Source organism: Myotis yumanensis, unplaced genomic scaffold, assembly GCF_028538775.1.
Source record: "Myotis yumanensis isolate MYYU_CA2020_CCGP unplaced genomic scaffold, mMyoYum1.0.hap1 SCAF_11, whole genome shotgun sequence".
Classification (NCBI taxonomy): Eukaryota; Metazoa; Chordata; class Mammalia; order Chiroptera; family Vespertilionidae; genus Myotis; species Myotis yumanensis.
Window position 1 is genome coordinate 35,975,328 of NW_027223762.1, and position 24,572 is coordinate 35,999,899.

Here is a 24,572-nt window from a genome sequence, read left to right on the forward strand (position 1 = left end):
AAGCCCAAAATATTTACTCTTCTAGATATTTGGGAAAGTTTCCCAACCTCCACTCTGCTCATTAGTTTCTCCTTTTATCTTTATTATTTCCTTCCTTTGGACTAACTTTGGTTTAGTTTCTTGTTATTTTTTAGAATTACTGAATTAGAATTAGTTCATTTATTTTATTTTATTTTTTGATAAAAGTATTTAGTGTTATCACTTTTACTCTGATCATTACTTTAAATATGTCCCATAGATCTTATATATAGTGTTTTTATTATTTTTTAGAAGTTTTATGTTACAGTTTCCTCGTTCACCCAAGAGTTGTTTACTAGAAGGTTTTAAAACTTCTAGGAAGAAGGTCATTTTGTTTCTTGTTAAACATTTCTAGTTGTACTGCTTTGTGATCAGAGAGCTTGAAATAGTTCTTTCTTAAGAAACTTAGTGCCGCCCTAACCGGTTTGGCTCAGTGGATAGAGTGTCGGCCTGCGGACTGAAGGGTCCCAGGTTCGATTCTGGTCAAGGGCATGTACCTTGGTTGCGGGCACATCCCCAGTAGGGGGTGTGCAGGAGGCAGCTGATCGATGTTTCTAACTCTCTATCCTTCTCCCTTCCTCTCTGTAAAAAATCAATAAAATATATTTTAAAAAAAGAAACTTAGTGCCATCTTTGTGGCACCTGACATATGATCACTTTTGGTGAGTATTACACAGGTTTTTGAGAAGAAAATTTATTTGCCATTATCACAATTTGTAATAAGAATAATGAGTTAAAGTCTTCGATTATTAGTGTGTATCTGTCTTCTTGCATTTCCTGTAGATTTTCCTTCATAGAGGTGGTTTCTGTGTTACTTGGTGCATACATATTTGTAAACATTATATTTTAGTTATGAAACTTGGATGACCACATATTTAATGCTTTGGAGCTTGAATTCTATTCTCTCTGCAACCAAGATTTCCATGGTTGGTTTCTAATTTTCATTTGTCTGAAATATCTTTTCCCCATCTCTTTATTTTTAGCTTTTCTGAATCAATTAATTTTAGATGTATCTCTTATATACAGTACATAGCTGGATCTTGGTTTGTGAGCAAATTAAAAATCTTGTAATAAATGTAAGTTCATTTATTCTAATTTTATGACTGATATTCTTTTAAAAAAAAAGTCTTTTAATTGATTTCAGAGAGAGGAAGGGGGGAGAGAGAGAGAAACATCAATGACGCGAGAGAATCATTGATTGGCCGCCTCCTGCATGCCCCCTACTGGAGATTGAGCCCCAAACCCAGGCATGTGCCCTGATGGGGAATAGAACAGTGACCTCCTGGTTCATGGGTCAATACCACTGAGCTACACCAGCCAGGCATATGACTGATATTCTTGGTCCCAAGTCTGAATATTTATAATTATGTGCATTTGGTTATATTTGCTTGTTTCTTTATGAAGCTGTGTATGTGTTTTCTTTGCTCTTTTTTTATTTTTAGAAGTGGTATTTAGGAAGGTTTGTAGTTTTGTTTTAGTGGTTACCCTTGTCCTAATCTCTTTTCTCATGCTATTTGTCTCTTAGCTTTTTATCAGGTGATTTGCTTATTGGCATTTTTAACTCCCACCGGCATACAACAATCAGTGAGCTTATTCTGCTTTTCTCTTTCACTCTTTGTACTCTCATTTTTCAGCTGTATCATTTGTACTTAATTACAACATATAGTATCTGTACACAAGTCTTCCATACTGATTCACTGTTTATATGTATTGAAATGTTCACAATCAGTCCTTTGCTGTTTTTTTTCTGAGTCATGTCATGGTTGGGTGAAGTACATTCCTCAAGAAGGTTTATGAAAACTGTTTTCCTTTAGCCTTTGTACTCGGAGCTGGTTCACACTTTGTCTGAGTTTTTAAAAATTGCAGCTCCACTTTTGCCTTGCCTTGTATTTTATTTTTGAAAAGGTTAATGCTAGTTTAATTCTTCTGCTTTTGTAAGTTACTTGATCTTTTACAAGGAAGCCTTGAAGATGTTTAAAATTAATCAGTGGAATCTAAGAACTTCGTTAGGATATGTCTTAGAACCAATTATTCTAATATAAATTTTCTCAGGTACCTGTATGATCTTTCTTTTTCCTTTTTTAATGGTTACAAAATAACATTTTTATTTTTTAATCACATTAATTGAGGTGGCATTGGTTAATAAAATTATATAGGTTTCAAGTGTAGAATTCTGTGATACATCATATGTATATTGCATTGTGTGCCTATCACCCCAAATCAGGTCTTCTTCCATCACCGTATATTTGAGCCCCTTATCTCTTTATTAACAGCCCACCCCCTTCCCTCTAGTAACCACCATACTGTTATCTGTGTGTATGAATTTTTGTTTGTTTTTCTTGTTTGTTCATTTATTGCTTTGTGTTATATCCCACATGAGTGAAATAATATGGTTCTTAACTTTTCCTGTCTGACTTACTTTGCTTAGCATATTTTCAAGATCTTTCCATGTTGTCACAAATGGCAGTGTGTAAATCAAATATATATCTTTTTAAAAATGTATTTCAGCAACATTTTCCTGGATTATAGTTTTAAATATTAATTCTGATCCATTGTTTCATTTTTCTTCTTCAAGGAATCAAATTATTCAAATCCCATTGCTTCTTTGCCTTATCTCCCATTCTATTACAGCAGGTCCTCGAATAACATTGATTAGCTCAACATCCTTTTGTAATGAGAAAAAAATTGACTCATGAGTGGGGCTACTGTTTGTATGGAGTTTGCACTTTCTTCTTATGTCTGGGTGGGTTTTTTTCTGGGTTCTCTGGTTTCCTCCTACACCCCACATATGTGCACATTAGGGTAACTGACATGTCTAAATTGTCCCAGTATGAGTGAGTGTGGGTGAGTGTGTGAGTGCGCTCTGCGATGGAAGGGTGTCCTGTCCAGGTGGGTCCCTGCCTTTCACCCTGAGCTGCCAGGATAGGCTGTAGTCACCTGCGATCCTAAACTAGAATCCGTAGGTTGGAAAATAATTATCTTACTTGTTTTTAGCTAATCTGTCATAAATGTATGTATAGCTCACATTTATTTGTTTAATATTAGAAGTGTTTTGGGTCTTTATTTAGAAGTTTGGTGATGTTTTTGTGTTCAGAAACATGCTGTAGGAACTTAACTTTTTTTTTGTCAGTCTATGGTAAAACCGGTTTTATTATACGTTATTTCACTTAAAAGTGGCAGTTTCCAAGAACCTATCAGTGATATTAAGTGAGGACTTACTGCACTTTCTCCCTGACATTTTTTTTTTTTTACTTCTTTCTTTATCTCCTTTTCATTCACTTGTTTTCTGCCATTTTCAGTGCTTTTTATTAAATTTTATTTGGACTTTATTCTCATTTGGATGCCTTGTAATTTATTTTTCATTTCTGAGGTAATAATTGTCTTCTTATTCCTTTTCTTTCTTGAGTTCAATGAACTTCCTCCATTGCTTCTTCCCTCCCTCCATCCACATCCTTCTCCTCCGCTTAGTTTTTTGTCTTCTAATTCAGAGGGCATTTCCATGTACCCAGTTACTTGTTATATTTAATTTTGCTTCGAGTGTTGTTGCAGTATTTTTCTACTTCATGGTTGTTGTTGTTTTGGGGTGGGGGTAGAATTTTCCTCAATTGATATGTATAGGTCTTCATTTTCTGTTACTTTGTAGTACCTTTTTATGGAACTGTTCATCTTTTTACTGTTTATTTATTTTTATTTATTGTCTAAACTTTTACTAAGTCATATGTCTCCTTTTTCCTCGATTGACCCCCCACCCCCTCAGCCATTCCCACCCCGGGCAAGCCCCCACCGCCCCAGTGTCTGTGTCCATTGGTTATGCTAATATGCATGCATACAAGTCCTTTGGTTGCTCTCTAACAATCACCCCCACCTCCCCTGCCATTTGTCTCTGGATCTGTTTTTGTTCATCAAATTATGTTGATCATTATATCCCACATATGAGTGAGATCATGTGATATTTATCTTTGTCCGACTGGATTTTTGTGGTATTGTGATGTATTTTGTGAGACTCTGGTTCAGTACAGCCTTTGTAGAGCAAAGTCTAGGCCAGTGATGGCGAACCTATGACACGCGTGTCAGAGGTGACACGCGAACTCATTTTTTTGGTTGATTTTTCTTTGTTAAATGGCATTTAAATATATAAAATAAATATCAAAAATATGTCTTTGTTTTACTATGGTTGCAAATATCAAAAAATTTCTATATGTGACACGGCACCAGAGTTAAGTTAGGGTTTTTCAAAATGCTGACACACTGAGCTCAAAAGGTTCGCCATCACTGGCTAGGCACTTGTTGGTGTAAGGATATAAATAAATGGAACAGAATGGCAGATCCAGAAATAAGCCTTTCCACTTATGGCCAATTGATTTTTGACAAAGATGCCACAGCAATTCAGTAGGGGAAATGAGTTTTTCAACAAATGGTACCGGGACAATTGGATTTCCATGAACAAAATAATGAACTTAGATGCTTATACCACATTACACACAAAAATGAACTCAAAATAGACTCAAACTACTAAAACTTCTAGGAGAAAACAAGAGACAAATTTTGTGTCCTTAGGTTAGAAAAAGAATATTTATATATAACAAAAAAGCACAACTAATGAAAGAAAAAATAGCTAAGTTGGGCTTTGACAAAATAAAATTTTGCATGTCAAAAGGCATTGTTAGAAATGAAAGGGCAAGCCATAGACTGGGAGAAATTATTTACAAATTGTATATCTGATAAGGAACTTATGTTCAGAATATATAAAGAACTCTTTTAATTGAATAAGAAGACAACTCAATAAAAATGGACAAAAGTTTTGAATAAATATTTCACCAAAAAAGATATACTAATGGCTAATCATCACATACAAATGCTCAACATCACTAGTCATTTGGGAAATACAATTAAAATCATAATGAGATACTACTCTACACCAACTAGAATGGTTATAAAAAACTGACAATACCAAGCATAGGTGAGGATGTAAAGAAACTGGAGCCCTCATACATTGTTGATGGGTATGTAAAATGATACAATCACTTTGGAAAAACAATTGGGCAATTTCTTAAAACTAACAACATAAACTTACAGTATAACCAGCATTTTCACTCCTAGATATCTTCCCAAGGGAAACAAAACATAAATCTATGCAAACACTTAGATGTGAATATTTACAGCAACATTATTCATAATAGCCAAAACCTGGGATTAATTCAAATATCAATCAGCTGATTAGTGGGTTTACAAAATGTGTTATATCAATGCAATATCATACGATTCAGCAATTAAAAAGGAATAAACTACGTGGTGTGGCATGTATAAACCTCCAAAATATAATGCTAAGTGAAAGAAGCCACACACACACACGCACACACAAATACACACAAATTGTGAACTCCATGTATATAAAATTTCCAGATTGTATGATTTTTCATTTATATAACATTTCCCTAAAACAGAAAGCATACCAATGATTGTCTTGGCTGGAGATGGGATGGGAATTGACTACAAATTGGCACAAGGGAGCTATATGGGGTGATGGAAATGTTCTAAAACCACACAGTGGTAGTAGTTGCAAATTTTATAAATTTACCATCCATTGCTGAATTGTATAATCACAGTGGGTGAATTTTATGGTATATGTAAGTTATACCTCAGTAACATTGTTTTTTAAAAATATATATTTTATTGATTTTTTACAGAGAGGAAGGGAGAGGGATAGAGAGTTAGAAACATCAATGAGAGAGAAACATCGATCAGCTGCTTCCTGCACACTCCCTATTGGGGATGTGCCCGCAACCAAGGTAATTACCCTTGACTGGAATTGAACCTGGGACCCTTGAGTCCACAGGCTGATGCTCTATCCACTTAGTCAAACCAGTTAGGGCACATTGTTTTTGTTTTTTTTTAAGTAAATTGAGGAAGGACTTCTAAGTAGCTGAAGATATTAATGTGGCTGCCTTCCTTTCCATCTCCCAATACTTCCTCTACAAACAATACAAAACAGAATAAAGGGAGAAATGAAACTTCATGAAAACCACACTTCTGTCACGACTTGAAGATAGGATGTCAAAAATCCAAAATAATTGTAAATAGAATGGAAAAAACACCAAAGCCCAGTGTCTGATCTCTCCAACTCCTGGTGTTCTTGCAGATCAGAGTATGGACTGCATGAAGGGCCTAAAATTAAAAGTACCATGCAATTAAAAGGGACAGGTTTTTTAGCTTCTGGGAAGGGAAGGTAGGAGGGTGATCAAAGGCAAAAAGGGAGAGGCACCTTTGGTAACGGGGTGTGAAGGAGGAAATAAGTATAAGGGGGAAATTTTAGGGTTCTGCAAAACAGAGAACCAAAAAGTGAGGTCATACAACTCTATCAGGAATGTGCAGAGTTTAATTAGCTCCTCTTTGGTTCTCTCATTTCCAGCATCTTCCTGTTCAATTTCTGGCTAGCCTGCCATTCTGGCACTTGACCTAATAAGTAGAACTGTGGCCTTCCCTGTTCATTAATTATCAAGTTTGTTACTTTTGCCCTGGCTGGTTTGGCTCCAGTGGTGGAGCATTGGCCTGTGGACTGAAGGGTCCTGGGCTCTATTCCATTCAAGGGCACATGCCTGGGTTGTGGGTTAGATCCCTCGTAGTGGGCCATGAAGTAAGCAGCCAATCAATGATTCTCTCATTATTGATGTTTCCATCGCTCCCTTTCCCTTCCTCTCTGAAATCAATTATATATATACATACACACACACACACACACACACAAAAGAAAAAAGTTTGTTACTTTTACTGATGGTGAGTTTGCTGTTTTTATTGACAGTGCTGCTGCATAGAGTTTTTCTAGTCTTAAGCTCCAAATCAAATCAGTATTGGTATTCATGAAGCCTGTCATCCTTTACAAAAACTATAAGGTTTTGAACTAGCTTGGGGGTAGTCAGAAGATGGGAGCAATCTCCTAGAACATCACAGATTGCCATATATTGTGTATTTCATATGACAAAGATCACATATTCATATACATCACATATATATATATATATATAAATGTGGTCTCTTCATAATTATTGCATAGAGTTAGGATCTTTAAGGGCAGGTGTATAAATTACAGACCAAGCTACAAATCCTGCCCACTTCCTGCTTTGTAAATAAAGTTTTACTGTAACAACCACTCTCATTTATATATATTTTTTGTGGATATTACAAATAGTTGTGAGAGTTTTTATGGCCTACAAAGCATAACACATGGCCTTTTACACAAAAAGTTTGCTGACTTTTGCTTCAGAGTATTATCATCATAACATTATAATTTTCATTATAAGTAACACTATTACTTTATCTAGTGTTTTTAATTTCACGTTTATCCTTATGTTTGTTTTCTTAATAACCTAATGTGGCAAGCTGAATAGATAGTAAATTATCATCAGATTTCAAAAACTAATGGCTAGCTTGCATAAGTATAGCATATAAATTATAATTTAAATTAAGTATTCAAAATTAATATTTTAATCTAATAATCTAACAGTCCTAAAATTTAACAACAGAATACAAACAGTTGAAATCATTAATTTTATTTTGGCCTTAAATAACATTAATTCTAACAATATCTTTCTACATTCACTTTTGCCTCCATCTTGCCTGCTCTTGCATGACCAAAATACTGCAAAGTCTTAGATGTGAAAAATGCACATTTTTTCCTTTGACATTCTGAAATTTCATTTAACTCTTAGTTTGCATTTAAACAGGGAATGTTTAAATTGTTTAATACTAAACACTTTATGCAGCAATTTTCTTAGTTCAACATAGTTTACCTGCTAGAAGAGACATTCAGTGTTCTTTGTTGATTAATATGTCTGTGGATTGAAGAAAAGGGAGAGAGTTGTTCTGGAAATGTGTCTTCTCCTTGGCGTGTTAAAGATAGGCCAACAAATGCTTCGCTTAGCATATCCCCTCTGTCTAAAGGCCCCAGGAGTTCTGTTAAAAAACGATAAGACATGAGTCAAATACAGATAGTTCCCTTGAGTATGATTACAGGAAAGCTTCCAAATGCCCCAGTGAAACGTAAAAAAAAAAAAAAAAAAAAAAAAAAATGGCAATTTACTGTGTAGTGCACCGTGGAAAACATGTAGTCACATCTCCTATTACTTTTGTCATTCTTACACTTAGTTCAACCAGGGGTTTCTGATAATTGAATAACGAATGTTTTTTGAATTCACATTTAAAAAATTTGCAACAGCATGGATGGAACTGGAGAGCATTATGCTAAGTGAAATAAGCCAGTCAATGAAAGAAAAATACCACATGATCTCTCTCATTTATGGATAATAAAGACCATTATAAACTGATGAACAAAAATAGATACAGAGGCAGAACAGCATCGAACAGACTGTCAAACTACAGCGGGAAGGCTGGGGAGGGTTGGGGGGCGGGGGGTAAGAGGTCAACCGAAGGACTTGTATGCATGCATATAAGCATAACCAATGGACACAAGACACTGGGGGGGGGTAGGGGAGGCCGGGGGAATGTCAAGGGGGAAAAAAAAGGAGACATATGTAACACTCTTTGTAATACTTTAAGCAATAAAACAAAATTAAAAAATAAAAAATTCATTTCTACTTGATTATTCATAGTGTATCTTTTGTTCTGAGGTGGGTCTCTTGCAGACAGCATATATATGGGTTGTTTTCTTATCCATTCAGCTACCCTATATCTTTTGATTGGAGCATATAGTTTGTTCACATTTAAAGTGATTATTGATAGGTACATATTTATTAGCATTTTATTCTTTATAGCTATCCCCTCAATTTATTTTCCTTAAAGAAGGCCCTTTAACATTTCTTGCAATATTTGTTTGGTGGTAATGAACTTCTTTAGCTTATATTTGTCTGGGAAGCTCTTTATTTTGCCTTCAATTTTAAATGATAGCTTTGCTATGAATAAATAGTCTTGGTTGTAGGTTCTTGCTTATGGGAACTCCTTTGTAGGTAACTGTCATTCTCTTGCTGCTCTTAAGATTCTCTCTTTACTGTTAACCTTTACAATTTTAATTATGATGTGTCTTGGTGTGGGCCTCTTTGGGTTCATCTTGTTTGGGACTCTGTGTTTCCTGGGCTTATGTGACTTTTTCCTTTAACCAGGTTAGGAAAGTTTTCAGTCATTGTTTCTTCAAATAGGTTCTCAATCCCTAACTCATTTACATATTTCAGAGGCACAACTAGAAGTCCAAACAATCTAGATGCACACTATGGGTGCTACTTTCCATTGTCATATACTCATGTGTTAGACCCAAAGAGGATATTTTTCACTACAATGATTGTGAAAAGTGAAACAAGTGCCCAGCTGGCGTGGCTCAGCAGTTGAGTGTCAACCCAGGAACCCAAAGGTCATGGGTTTGATTCCCAGTCAGAGAACATGCCTGGGTTGTGGGCTCAATCCCCAGTAGGGGTTGTACAGGAGGCAGCCAATCAATGATTTTTCTTTCTCATCGTTGTTTCTATCTCTCTGTCCCTCTCTCTTCCTCTCTCTTCAAAAAAATCAGTAAAAACATATTTAAAAAAGCGAAGCAAGCATCCTTTTACTTGTGAATCTGTTAGAAGAGGGTTGGCTTGCATTCATATTTGCAATCATGAAATCCATCATACATAATGAAGGATTAATGTTGAGATTTCTTTCCCATGCAAATGTAAGTACTTTCTCATATGTATGAGTATGTATGTGTGTGTGTGTGTGTGTGTGTGTGTGTGTGTGTGTGTATATATATATATATATATATATATATATATATATATATATATATACAGGGTGTCCCCAAAAATGTATACACACTTTAAATAATTATTAGTTCCAATGGGTTAAATCTGAAAAGAAAGAAACATCAATTGAACTATTAGTCATTAAGTGTGTATACATTTTTGGGGGCACTCTATATATCTGTAGTTTCTTCTTGCCTTTTCATTGTTAGTGCATAAATCAGTGGCATAGTATAGCCCAATACTACATCATACACAATAAATAACCAAGTGAACTATCTTGGTGCCATCACTGAATAATGTGGTACTAACACTTAAGTATCTAACATTGTTATATATTGTATGAGTAAGAATTCTTTCATCATCTTGAGCACTGGAAAACCATAAGAAATAGTTTTCCGCGTCTGGTCACTTTATACTCTGCTGGAACTGAATTTAATGCAGTGAAGTTGGGTTTGGAGATTGATGTCTGATTTGAATTCTATTTACTTGCATCTTTAATAAGTTTCTTTCTGGTAGCATTAACAGGACCTCTTCATCATGAATATAACAGTGAGCTCTTTGAAGTAACTGTGATGATGCTGGATTTGTTTCTTTTCTGCATGTCATTTTAACCTACTCAGTGTTTTCCTTACTACCCCATCAATATCAACATAGTGCTGATGTTTTCCTGTCACATCTTTAATGACTGTAATGTTATCCATGTCCTAACTAGTTGTACTTTGGGCAGTGCAGATTCTCCTCTCTTAGTACCTTTATTGCTACCCTGTTAAAGGAATGGAAATGGTAACAAAAACCATTGTAATGTAGCATTGGCTTTGTGTGTGTGTGTGTGTGTGTATCCTACTTCTGCCACATTCCACCATGATTTTCAAGTAAAGATGTTATATTGCCAAGCAAAAGAAGGGTTGCTATTTTTCTTCTGTAGCCATCTGCCCAATGGTTGCTGGTTTATTGATAGGCGAAACATCACTAATGTCTTATGGATTTGACACCAGTTGGGCAGGACTGGATCAGCCAGTAGGTGAAACCAGCCAAGGGTGTGGGGGTCCCTGCCTACTGGCAGGTAAGTGTGGAAGTCACACCCACTAAAACCCTCTCCAGTAATTTGTGGCAGATGCTTCCTGCCTTCTACTGCAATTGTACCTCTGTAGGACATTGATTCAAGGGAAACATCCATTCACCCTGGGTGATGGGATAGTTATGGGATGTTTAATAGATACCCGCATAACCCCTCATTGTGGTCACTACACCTGACTGCTATGTGGCAGGAGAGCCACACCCATTCTCACTCCTGAACAAATAGGATGGTCTGTAAAATGTTTACATCAACACATTTACCATCCCTTTTACTTGGCAGCTTGACTTAGCTCCTCCTTCCAAATTCCACCCTTACTGAATGACCCAGACATATCCCACCAAATGCACATGACATATTAATACACCATGCATTGTGAGATCCCATTCTCAACGTGTCATCCCCTATGCATTTCTCTAACTGTAGGATTCTTGCTATGTATGCATAGTTAATATAAATCCTTCTCTTTTGCAATATTTGAATCCAGACCTATCTACCTAACCCCATGTGCCATTACCAGCTAGGCTACCAAGGCAAGAAGGGGTATTATTGGCAATATACAGCCATAACATGATTATTGGACCAATAAAACATGATAGTATTTTTTTATTGAGGGAGGGAGGGAGGGAGGGAGGGAGGGAGGGGGAGAGAGAGAGAGAGAGAGAGAGAGAGAGAGAGAGAGAGAGAGAGAGAGATCTGTTGTTACACCTTTTTATGCATTCATTGGTTGATTCTTGTTATGTGTCTTGATTGGGGATCAAACCCACAACCCTGGCTATCGGGACGATGCTCCAACCAACTGAGCTAACCAGCCAGGGCCATGATGGCATTTTTTATGTACTAATTTTGTAAACCAAAAGCATAAACAAACATGAGCTATTTGAACCCAGGGGTGTTTTCTAAGTGTGGACATCTTTGACAGCGCCAAATCTCAAGGACCATTTGGCATGAACCAAATATGCTCATGGATGTTTTTGATAGGGACAAATTTCAAGGACCTGTCAGTGTGGACTAAATGTCTCAATGGACAGTTTGGACACACCAAATGTCTGCTAATCTCTGTTTAGTAGCAAAAGAATCGAGGTTCATATCTGGTATGTCTGGCTCAAAGCCAATACTGTTCCATTTCTTCAAATAGCCCAAAGAAAAAGAAGAGAAATGAGCTAAAAGAACTTATTGCTTTTATACATTTGTCTTCTGAAATAACTGGCACTATTTCCCTGATGATCTTATACATTATTCTTTAAATCTAGCTAGTCTTTTGTTGGCTTTGTGCATTCTAAGGCGATATCCTTTCCAGTCTAAAATCTCCAAAGGATTTTCAGGGTAAAACACATTTCAAGATATGCAATCACATGGAAGAATGAAAATCTTTTATAATATTGTTTGCAAAAATGACAGCTCTACTTAACAGAAGCCATTAAAATATTTACAAAGTAGCAGCTGCTCTTGTAAAAAAAAATATGGCTTTTTGGAGGCATAAAAATAAACAAGTTGATAAGTACAAGATAAGCCATTTGTCAGCTTCTTTGTGTACATAGCACAATATATAAAAAATTCTGATATTTACAGAGCAATTATAATATAAAGCCTTTTTAAGTTAAAAGGACACAGACTCAGTGAGAACTGTTTACAAGAATTCTTCACACTGATCTTTTAAACAATTTAGGAAGGCCCCAAAAATAATTCTTTAAGAGATGTTAGGTTTTAGATGTGTTTTTTAAAAATAAGTTTTGTTCCTAAAGATAATTTTACATTTTATATGTGTATATATAAAATTCTCTATTCAATTTGCGTTCTTCATTGAACTAGAATTTCAGCCAGTGGTTTTATGAAAATAATTACAAATCATAGGAAATAGATCAAGAAAACCAAAATGGTTAAAAGTAACTGAACATTTATATTTTTATTACCAATTTCACATTTTGTAGATAAACTGAGTGGCTGACTTTGTCTTTTTAAAAACAAATCATTTAAAAAAGCAAACAATTATTAAAATCTGTATTGTTGGTAATTTTTATTAGTTTTCTCAAAAGAGAGCAATGGTATGCAATTATTACAACCCTAGATTATTTATGAAGAAAGTGAAAAATATAAGAAAGTGGCTTTTGGCAAAATCTTGACAGTTACATGGAAGAGTGACTTTGGACATGTTCCTGTGATATGAACTTGCTCATTTTATTTAATGACTTCTACCTACTGGTAAGAGAATTATATGGAAAGGAAAATCTTCTGGTAATGGTTTCTAAATCTGTGATATACTATTAATAGCTTGAGAAAACTACACATTATAATTTCATTATTAAATTTTCAATTTTATCCCAAACCTTTAAAAATATTTTGAGAATATTTTTCCCTCCCTTCAAGTTCATTTTTTCTTGTACCTCCAAAAACAATATTTTCTATGCTGTTCTTAAGGAAAATAATATTTTTCTATCTTTTAGAACCTGAAAAAGTCATGAGATTATTATGATAATGGGGGAAAGTATTGGGATGCTCAATTATCAACAGCATGTCAAAAGTAAGAAAGAACAGGAAAGAGCCAAATGGTTAAGAGGTCAGCATACGCAACTTTTAGGGTTAATGTTAAGGGGTCCTACACTGTTAGTCTCAGTTATTTCCAAGTGTTGATATGATCTTTATGAAAGATCATATGTAAGATCTTCCAATGTAAGAAATACAGATGCCTTCCAATGTAAGAAATACAGAATACATTGTGTTGAACAGTTATGTTTTCATTAGAAAATATGTAAGCACAAACAGGAAAAGTATGCACATTATTGATAATGTGTTATCACAGTGTTTTATGAATGAAAGTTTGCCTTTAGCATTGGGTTTCTCTTGTCATCTTTTGAGAGCTTTGATATATGTCTTCAATGGAAATAAATAATGACAACTCATTCTTTGGGGCAGATGTAAATACAATTGACCGTTGAACAACTCAAGTTTGAACTGAACGGGTCCATCTATATGTGGATATTTTTTCAATAAATAACTGTTGGCTCTCCATGTCCATGTGGGTTTTGCGTCTGCAGATTCAACCAACTGAGAATCAAAAATGGTATTTTCCATTTGTGGTTGGGAATCAGCAGAAGCTAAGGGTTGACTGTATGCCTTGTTTTGTGCCATTTTATATTAGGGACTTGAGCATCTGTGTATTTTATTATCCATGGGAGTCCTGGAACCAGTTCCCTGCGTATACCAAGGGCCAACTGTAGTTATTTTTTGGGGATATCATAAGTTATATGTGAATTTTCAACTGCATGGGAGTTGGTGTCCCTAATCCCCATGTTATTTAAAAGGTCAAATATATATATCAGGGTGTCTTTGGGTTAGATCTCTAGAAGTGCAAGTTCCATAACTGTCACATGTTCATTGTGAATTGTATCTTTCAGCATTATGAAGTTACCTTCTTCATCGCTCTTTTTGGTCTGAATTCTCTTACCAGATTTCTAGTGTGAACTCTATTTCCTTTATTTAAAAAAAAAAATATATATATATATATTTGATTTCAGAAAGGAAGGGAGAGGGAGAGAGAGGTAGAAAAATCAATGATGAGAGAGAATCATTGATTAGCTACCTCCTGCACACCCCCTACTGGGGATCGAGCCCCCAGCCTGGACATGTGCGCCCTTGACCAGAATCAAACCCGGGACCCTTCAGTCCACAGGCCAACGCTCTATCCACTGAGCCAAACCAGCTAGGGTAAACTCTGTTTCTTTTAGTTTGTATTTGTCCGCATCTCTATTTATCTTTTTATTTTAATATTTCTAGATCATTCTCCTTCTCCCTCCAGCCCTCCCTTCTCTTCTTGACTGTGTTTGTGTTTGTGTGTGTGTGTGTGTGTGTGCGTGTGTATCTATCTTGCATGCATCATAGTGACGGGTTTTGCTTTGTTAGCTAATCTGAACTTTTTCTTTTTATGAGTTAAATTCATTCACATTTGATCTTTATGTTCATCCTCAGATTTGTCACCTTGTTTCATTGCACTCACACGGAGTCTATGTTGTCTGCCTTATTTAATATGTATAAACTTTTAATACTTAGTAAATTTTCTATTCCAATAGTTATATTTTATATCTATACCTTTATAAATTATTCTCAACACTTACTTGTTTTAGGGGAGCACCGTCCTTTGGTTCCCTACTATGAGCAATAAGGGAATTAGCTACTAGTCCATTTTTCCCTTTATCCTTCTTCTCCACTGTCAGATTTGAAGTAGTATTTCTCTTACTTCCAGCCAATACCAACAAGGCAATCATTGTACTTAATCTGCTTTTATTCTACTCTTCTCATTCACTCCACATTTTTTGATAATTGTACTAGTCACTGTCTCTATTATAACTATCATTTTAAAAAAATAGTAATAAAATACATGACAATTTATCATCTCACTATTTTCAAGTAGAGTCAGTCAGTCCCCCATTTAAGATGGTTCAAGTTATGATTTCTCGACTTTACAATGGAACGAAAGTGATACTCCATCAATAGAAACCTGGTAGGCTAAGTTACGATATTTGGTAGATTATAGATGTATCAAATGCAACATTAATATTTTCAACTAATTACATCATTTTCAACTAAGATGGGTTTATTGGGATGTAACCCATTATAAGTCAAGGAACATATGTATATAGTTTAGTACTGTTAGCATATTCACATTGTTCTGCAATCTAGAACTTTTTCACCCAGGAAAACTGAAACTCTATACTCACTAATGCCACTGCCTTTCTGTCCCCCTAGCAACTATCTTTCTACTTTCTGTTTGACTGCCTTCAATATTTCATTATGAGCAGAGAATTTGTACTTTTGTGACTGGTCTCATTCTTTAGTTTCACAGGTTGATATATTTATAATGCTCACCTTATGTAGATGTCATCAGTCATTCTGGTTGCCTGAATCTCTTTCTCTAGATCTCACAGTAAAAGCTCATGGGAGTAATAGGTTGTTTTGGCTGAATATAAAATATCTGGTTCACATTTTATTTTTTTGAGTATCTCAAATATATTACTAAATTATATTCTGGGAAAAAATTGTTGCTATCAAAATGATAATAATCTTATTTCCTGGAATAAAGAGTTATAAAAACTGATCATAATCTGATTTTATTTCCTTTATCAGTACTTAGTCTTTTTGTCTGAATGCTCAAAGGATTCTTTTGTTTTCTTTAAGTCCAAGAATTTCCTTAACATATGTCTTGATATAGAAAGTCTCGGGCTAATGTGCTATGCCCTTTCATTTTGCAGTTTAAAGTTTCTTCATTTCAGAAAATTTTTCTTTAGAGTTTTTTGTGGAGGGCCCCTGGCCAGGGAAGGTGCCATGGGCTTTCTTTTAAGTTCATGTTGACTGAACCCAAGATGTAGGTACAGCCTTATCTTGGGGACATATCTAACCAAGAGGTGAGAATGCCTCAGTTGACTCTTCAAAGCCCAGGTGGTGGTGGTGGTGGTGGTGGGGAATGCGTTTTTATCATGTAAATCCAGTCAAGCACCAGGATGAATGCGATTCCAGCCCACCCAGAGGTGATGATTTACGAAGAAGCTACAAGAATGCACACAATCCCCTTTTATTTACCCTTAGTAAAACTTCCTGATATTTGGCTATAAATAAAAGTTGCTGCCCTGGCTCTGGGCTCTGTTCATCTATCAGAGGGCAGATGCCACACCCAGGCTCAGCTTTCCCTCTATCTGTCCCAGTCTCGTTTGTTTTCATTCTTCCTTAACCCTGGTCGTGGTCTACTCAAGATTTCTTGATTTCGGCGCTAGTCGCGGGAAGAGAGAACATGCCCCCATAATTTTTTAGGATTTATTCTATTGTATTGCTTTAGTTATTATTATTATTGTTATTTTTAGGAACTCTTATTATACATATGTTGGATCTTCTTTGCCTATTATCTCTATCTAGTACTTTATCTTCAGGTTATTTTTTAAAATCTTCTCACTTTTTTCAGATTCGATACATTTTATTCAAAATACTCTTTTATTATTGAGGTATAATTAATATAACATTATATTTGTTTCAAACGTATAATGAAATATTTGATATTTATATTCCAAAATGATCACTACAGTAAGTCTAGTTAATATCCATAGTCTGCATAGTTAAACTTTTTTTTAAAATTTTTTTTTAATTTTATTTTTATTTTTTTAATTAAATTTTTATTGTTCAGATTACATTTGTTCCTCTTTCCCCCCCCTCCATAACTCCCCTCCTTCCAGTTCCCGCCCCACCCTCCGCCCTCACTCCCCACCCACTGTCCTCATCCATAGGTGCACGATTTTTGTCCAGTCTCTTCCCGAATCTCCCATTCCCCTTTCCCCCCCAAGAATAGTCCATTCCCTTTCTATGTCCCTGATTCATTATAATCACCAGTTCATTCTGTACATCATTTATTCACTTGATTCTTAGATTCACTTGTTGATAGATGCATGTTTGTTGTTCACAATTTGTATCTTTACCTTTTTCTTCTTCCTCTTCTTAAAGGATACCTTTCAGTCTTTCGTGTAATACTGGTTTAGTGGTGATGAACTCCTTTAGCTTTTCCTTGTCTGTGAAGCTCTTTATCTGACCTTCAATTCTGAATGATAGCTTTGCTGGATAGGTTGTAGGTTCTTGGTATTCAGCACTTTGAATATTTCTTGCCATTCCCTTCTGGCCTGCAAAGTTTCTGTTGAGAAATCAGCTGACAGTCGTATGGGTATTCCCTTGTAGGTAATTGAGTCTCTTTCTCTTGCTGCTTTTAAGATTCTCTCTTTGTCTTTTGCTCTTGGCATTTTAATTATGATATGTCTTGGTGTGGTCCTCTTTGGATTCCTTTTGTTTGGGGTTCTCTGCGCTTCTTGGACCTGTAAGTCCATTTCTTTCACCAGGTGGGGGAAGTTCTCTGCCATTATTTCTTCAAATAGGTTTTCAATATCTTGCTGTCTCTCATCTTCTGGCACTCCTATTATTCTGATGTTGGTATGCTTGTAGCTGTCCCAGAGGCTCCTTACACTATCTTCACACTTTCGGATTCTTTTTTCATTTTGCTTTTCCGGTTGGGTGTTTTTTGCTTCTTCGGTTTGATTCTTGTGCTCCTCTGGTCTGCTATTGGGTATAATATTCTTTATTTCAGTCCGTGTATGCTTACTTTCTAATTTCTTTATCGTAGCATCGAGGGTCTCATTAGTTTTCGTGAGGCTCTGCTCAAGTTTATAGCAAGCCCTCAAAATTGCGATTTTTAGCTCCATATCCTCCATTTCTGTCATGTTTTTTTGTCTCCGCATCTTTTATGCTTTCTTGGTGCACCCCCTTGTGGTCTTTGTGCTCAGTCTTGTTCTAGCCAAGCCTTAATTGTTGTAGTTAACACTAGAGGGATTTGACCACTAGGCCGACTGGCTGTAGGAATCAGCTGTGTGGAAAACTTCAGTCCTCTGGGGAGGCGCTAGTCCAGCCTTTGCCTGAGGCGATCGGCAAATGGCTCTGCGCAGGGTTTGGGCGGGGCGGGCTCAACAGGGCGGGGGGAGGGAGCAGCTATGGCTGCTCTCAGTCCGTCTCCAGGGGCTCTGCCTCTCTGTCCCCGCAACCGCTGCAAACCTCGGAGGGACCGTAGCCAGACAGTCCCGCTTCTCCCGTTTGAGTCAGGGTCCCTAGAGACTCACCCGGATCTGTAGCCCAGAGTCTGAGACTCACTCCTGATTGAAAAGGACAACCGTGCCCTCAGCCACCAGCCCACTTTGCGCGCGCACCGCCGCACCACCGTACCTTTAAATTTTCCACACTGCGCCTCCTCTAAGCCTCGTAATGCTGTTGTTTTTCCTTCTAGTTGAAGAGTCTCTCCTCAGCCAGCCTTCCTGTGGTTCTGGGTGATGTCCGTTCCGTCTTTTAGTTGTATTTTTGAAGTGGTTGTTTGAGGCAGCAAACTCCGGTGTTTACCTATGCCGCCATCTTGGTTTCTCCTAACCTTTTTTTTCTTATGAGACCTTTCAAGATCCACTCTCCTATGTGATTTCAAACATGCAATACAGTATTACCAAGTATAGTCACCATGCTGTACATTATATCCCATGACTTATTCATTTTGTAACTGGAAATTTATACCTCTGACCCCATTTACCCTCACTCCCCCCCCCCCCCCCCCCCCCACTTAGGCAAGCACCAATCTGTTCTCTATATCGATAAGCTCATTTTCATTGTTTTTAAAAAAGTCTACAATAAGTGAGATCATTTAGTATCAATCTTTTTCTGTCTGACTTATTTGTTATCATAGTACTCTCAATCTATCCATGTTGTCACAAATGGCAAGATTTCATTCTTTTTTTGTGTGGCTGAATAATATTGCAACACACACACACACACACACACACACACACACACGGCCAGACTATTATGACCACCTGACGTTTGTAGGCAAATTAGCTATAATTTCGCGCTGAAGTTGCTAGAGGGCCAGACCATTATAAGTAGGGTATCAGGTTGTTTACCATGACAGTAGAAGTGCTTTTTTCCTGAAGATATGGGTAAACAACGCGATTTAACAGCCTTTGAATGTGGGATATACATCTCACATTTTCTTATCCATTCATCCATTGATGGACACTTAAGTTGCATCTATTCTTGGCTACTGTAAATAATGCTGCAGTGAACATGGGGGTGCAGATATCTTTTTAAAAATATATTTTTATTGATTTCAGAGAGGAAGGGAGAGGGACAGAGAAATAGAAACATCAATGATGAGAGAGAATCATTGATCGGTTGCCACCTGCATGCCCCCCCACTGAGGATTGAGCCAGCAACCCGGACATGTGCCCTTGACTGGAATCAAACCCGGGTCCCTCCAGTCCACAGGCCAACACTCTACCCACTGAGCCAAACCATCTAGGGCACAGATATCTTTTTAAGTGAGTGCCTTTGTTTTCTTCAGATAAATACCCAGAAGTGGATTTACTGGATCATATGGCAGTTCTATTTTAAATATTTTTAGGAACCATCATACTGTTTTCCATAGTGGCCACACAATTTACATCAATAATGCAGAAGGGTTCCCTTTTCTTCACATCCTTGCCAGCATTTGTTCGTTCGTTCTTTCTTTTTTCTTTTCTTTCCTTCCTTCCTTCCTTCCTTCCTTCCTTCCTTCCTTCCTTCCTTCCTTCCTTTCCTTTCCTTTCCTTTCCTTTCCTTTCCTTCCTTCCTTTTCTTTTCCTTTCTTTCCCTTCCTCCCTTCCCCTCTCTCTCTCTCTCTCTCTCTCTCTCTCTCTCTCTCTCTCTCTTTCTTTCTTTCTCTTTCTTTCTTTCTCTTTCCTTTCCTTCCCTTGCCTTGCCTTGCCTTCCCTTCCCTTCCCTTCTTTCTTTCTAATAATAATAATAACTATTTCCCCAGGTGTGGGGTGACACCTTATTCTGGTTTTGATTTACATTTCCCTTATGATCAGTGATGTTGAGCACATTTTCATGTACCTGTTGGCCATCTGCATGTCGTCTTTAAGAAAATTTCTATTCAGACCCTCTGCCAATTTATTAATTGGATTGTTTTTTCCCCTATTGAGTTGTATGAGTTCTTTATTTCAGATTAACCCCTTATCAAATATATGATTTGCAGACATTTTCTTCCGATCTGTAGGTTACCTTTTCATTTTGTTGATGGTTTCCTTCATTTACTTTTTATTTTCAAGTGTTTCCTCTTTTAAATTCTCTAGTTATCATAAGGCATTGTGTTTTTGGTCTTGTGATCCTTCTAGTTTGACCTTCATCTCTGAAATTATTTTCCTCTCTTTTTAAAAATTTTCTTTGTTCTTTCATCTTTAAAAAAATCTTCTCTAATCACCACATTTCTTAGTTTCTCTAATACTCTAATACTGATTTATGTTTTTTTCATAACTGCTATCACTATATTAATTTATTTAAGCTTATTTTAGAATATTAGGGTTTGTTTTCATCTCTGGTAATGTCATTTTGTAGTGTTTTCACTCTTTGTAGGGAAATTATTCTTTTGTTTTTTAAAAGTAACTGTGTAGTTATTTTTTATGAGAAGTTGGGTTTTCTATACATTTAAGATGGCAGAATGGGCCAAGATGACTTTATTGTCATAGAATTGGAGCACATGTGTCTGTTGTGTTCATCAAGTAGTCAAAAATATGGTTTCCTATTGTCTTAGTCCATTCAGGCTGCTATATCAAAATACCCCAGGCTGGATAGCTGATAAATACTAGGAATTTATTTCTTACAGTTCTGGAGGCTGAAAGTCCAATGAGGTATCAGTATGGTCATGTCCTGGTGAAGGCCCTCTTCTAGGCTGAAGACTGTTGACTTCTCACTGTCCTCATGTGGTGTAAGGGGGTGAAGGATCTCTCTGGACCCTGTTACATAAAGTCAGTACTGTAATCCCAATCATTAGGGCCCCACCCTGGTGATCTAATCACCTTCCAAAGGCCCCAGACTGGTACCATCATCTTAGGGGTTAGGACTTCAATGTATGTATTTTGGGGGGACACAAACATTCAGCCCATAGCATCTATATTCTTCCCTTCAATTTCAACTTTCTTTTTCCTGTGGCTTAATTGTGCCTGTTATGCTGAATTTGGGCTCTACTCCCACTGTTTTTTCTCAGTTTGGGAAATTTATCTAAAAATGGTTGATTTGTTAGTTGTAAGCATTTGTAGGACCCAGAATCTAGTCCATTTCAGCACCTCCATACCTTTCCATAATTCTCTTGTATCCACAAATTATAACCATCAGTGTCATCTCCCGTTTCTGGTACTGTTCTGAGAATGGCCCTGCAAAATTTTTCAGTTCATAATGGTTCTCCGTCTCTCAGTGCCCAAAAAAAGGCCCCTTATCGTTCCTCCTCTTCTCCCGTGAATTTTTTATTGTGTGTGTGTGTGTGTCCCCACTTTTGTAGTCTGTATTTATACTGAAAATCAGATTAAGTGAGCTTCTGCTCTTCTGCTCCATCTGTGGTTTCTGCCCTCCCTGAGCTTTCCTTAGGACACCTACATTACCATTTCACAGGTCTACAATACCAGTTCAGCTCCCTAACGATCAATGTCCCTGGAGTGGGTTGTGTTTGGCTAGTGTGACTAGGTGCTTAGAGCCAGAAGCAAGAGCCCCTTTGGCCTGTGGAAAAAATAGTGAGGGCACTGGTATTTCACAGGTGGCCCATAGGGCTGCCCCATTCCCACCCTTTTAAGGCAGGGATGTGGTAATTAGGGTGTGTGTGTGCACTCAGAGCTGGGAGCCTCCCACTTGTTATATACTTCTTGAGTCTCTTCATTGTTCCAGAATAGAGTTGAGCTCAGCAAAGTCATTTTCCTTGCTGATTTCTGCCAAGCCTGTTTTGTTGGCTTTGGTTTTGCTGGATAGTAGGTAGGGACAGTGGGAATCTTGCTCATCCATTCATGCGTGTCACTAATTAGATGATGAGGCATTTGACAACCTTAATAGAGTTATAGTTACTCCCATCATTTATCTGTGCTTCATTGAATTTCTTCACTTTGACTTTTAGAGCACTAGGTAGAAATCACATTGTGTCAACACCCATCCTGGGCCTGCACAATCCCATGAAGTTTTTAGTGCATTTTGTATTTGTTGGTGATTTGACCACACCATTATATTTTGGATTATAAGAATATATTTTCACTAGATTTTGCTGATGTTGTCCATGGATTTTTGAGGTTATTAAGGGATTCAAGGAGATTCAAATACTACACTGATACCATCTTCCCAAAATCCTCTGGTGGCACTGATTTTCATAAAAATAGGGAATAATCTAAACATCCATTTGTTAAAAAAATTGTAGTATGTCCATACAATTGAATAGTAGCTGTTAAAAAAGAGAAGGGGGTTGATCTACATGTATTCACATAAAGCTTTGCAAAATATTTTAAGTTCTTTTCAAAAGGTGATTTGTAAAACAGGAAGTAATGAATGACCCACATTTTGTTCAAAATATGTAAAAGGGGGAAAGTTAGAAAAATATGTATTACTAAGATTCCTTTTCTGATGGGTGGGATTATATAGACTTTTTATTTTCCAAATTAAACATTCCATCAATGTTTGAATTTTATAGTATGTGTATGTATTATTAACTTTTGTCATCAGAAAGTATATATTTAAAAAACACATATGTAATAACTTAATCAATAAAAAAATAAATAAAATTCACCAAAAAAACCCATAATGGTTATACTATAAAATTACATAACATAGAATTAACATATACAATTATAAATGTAATATATATACCATGTAACAAATTAATACTACTTGCCTCTGAAGAGGAAACTGGTGACTACAGAGTAGGCTTGAGATTAGAACTTTTTACTAGATACTATACCTTTTGAATTCTGAACCATTTTTGTATTCATTTAAAAAAATAAGTAAAATTAAAATTCTTAAATATCCGGGTTATTTAATTTGAAGATTCTTTAACAGATCACAGCAACATTCGTTATAAAACTGCTATGGTGTCTTCAAAGACTTGATAAAATACACTAAAATAGAATTGGTTATGGAATGGGGTGAAGATTAAACTTATTTCCATTCTCCTTCATATGGATCTACATCCCCTTGCTTTACTGACACATTGGGGGCTCAGTTGTGTGCTGCAATGTTTTATTAAAGAAAAAAATGCAATTTAAAATTTTAAAAAATATGCACATGCATTTAAACCTCCTCTAAAACAGGTAATTTAGGAAATGGCCAGACTTAATGGCTTTTTTTCTAAAAATGAATTAGCATAGGAAATTTTTAAACAGAATAAATGGAACCAGAGATTTTATACTAAAAACTCATGTTTTCTACTAAGGACTACCACAACAATAATGTGGTCTAAAGATATTGAATTGGGTTCATCTAGAAGATATATTTTAAATGGCATCACTTCCACATATTTATTCTGGCAAGTCATTGACAGTCTTTAAAAAAATCTATCAAATACTTTAAGCACGATTTTTAAAAAATCTCAGTGACATGTTTTTTCTTTTGAAGCATAGAAATCCACCAAACAAGAACCAAAATAATTCGTTAAAACAAGAGTCGTAAACTATGGCTACGCCAAATCCAGCTTCTGCTGCCTGTTTTTCTGCAACCTGTAACCTAAGGATGATTTTTACATGGTTGGGAAAAAGTCAAAAGAAGAATAGTATTTTGTGATATGTGAACATTATATGAAATTTATATTTTAGCGTTCATAAATAATTTTATTGGAACTTGATTTTGATTATTCATTTACATATTGTCTATGGCAGCCTTTGCACAAGGGCAGAGTTGAGTAGTTGTGACAGAAATGGCATGGTCCACAAGTCTGGAATATTTACTGGCTGGCCCTTTGTAGAAAATAATTTGCCAACCTCTACTTTAGAATACTTCATTAACCTAGAAATGCTAGATCCATTAGAATCATAGGTTTTGAATCATCTCTCCAGTTTTTAATTCTGACAGAGTGATCAACAAAACAATTGATTTGATCCTCAAATAGTGGTTTTTTTCATTCATGACTTAGGTAAATTCTTGAGACCAATTTAAATAAGGTATTTAAAATAGCTTTCTTTCTCCTGAACTAAAATCTTCCCTTACAGCTGTCATCCTAGAGTAAAAAGGAAGAATAACATATCATTTAGTGCTGGGCCACATAATTAATGGACCAGTGCACACATTGATAGGTTCAGATGAAAAGTGACTGAAATCTGAACTGTAAGCTTTCCCTTTCTTGTTACTTCAAAACTAGTTTGGGCTTTAAACTTCAGCTTACAGGTGTTTATCTCTCCTTCCTTGTC

General features: G+C 36.3%; 1 protein-coding gene across 5 annotated transcripts in view; it reads right to left on the minus strand.

The window, feature by feature from the left end:
- Positions 1–24,572, minus strand: part of WDPCP (WD repeat containing planar cell polarity effector) — a 236,986-nt gene that overhangs the window by 18,417 nt on the left and 193,997 nt on the right. For all 5 annotated transcript variants that reach the window (XM_070429324.1, XM_070429323.1, XM_070429325.1 and 2 more), the window contains one exon: positions 7,806–7,968. In XM_070429324.1, the coding sequence (XP_070285425.1) occupies positions 7,806–7,968 (163 nt within the window). The remainder of the gene's footprint in view (positions 1–7,805; positions 7,969–24,572) is intronic.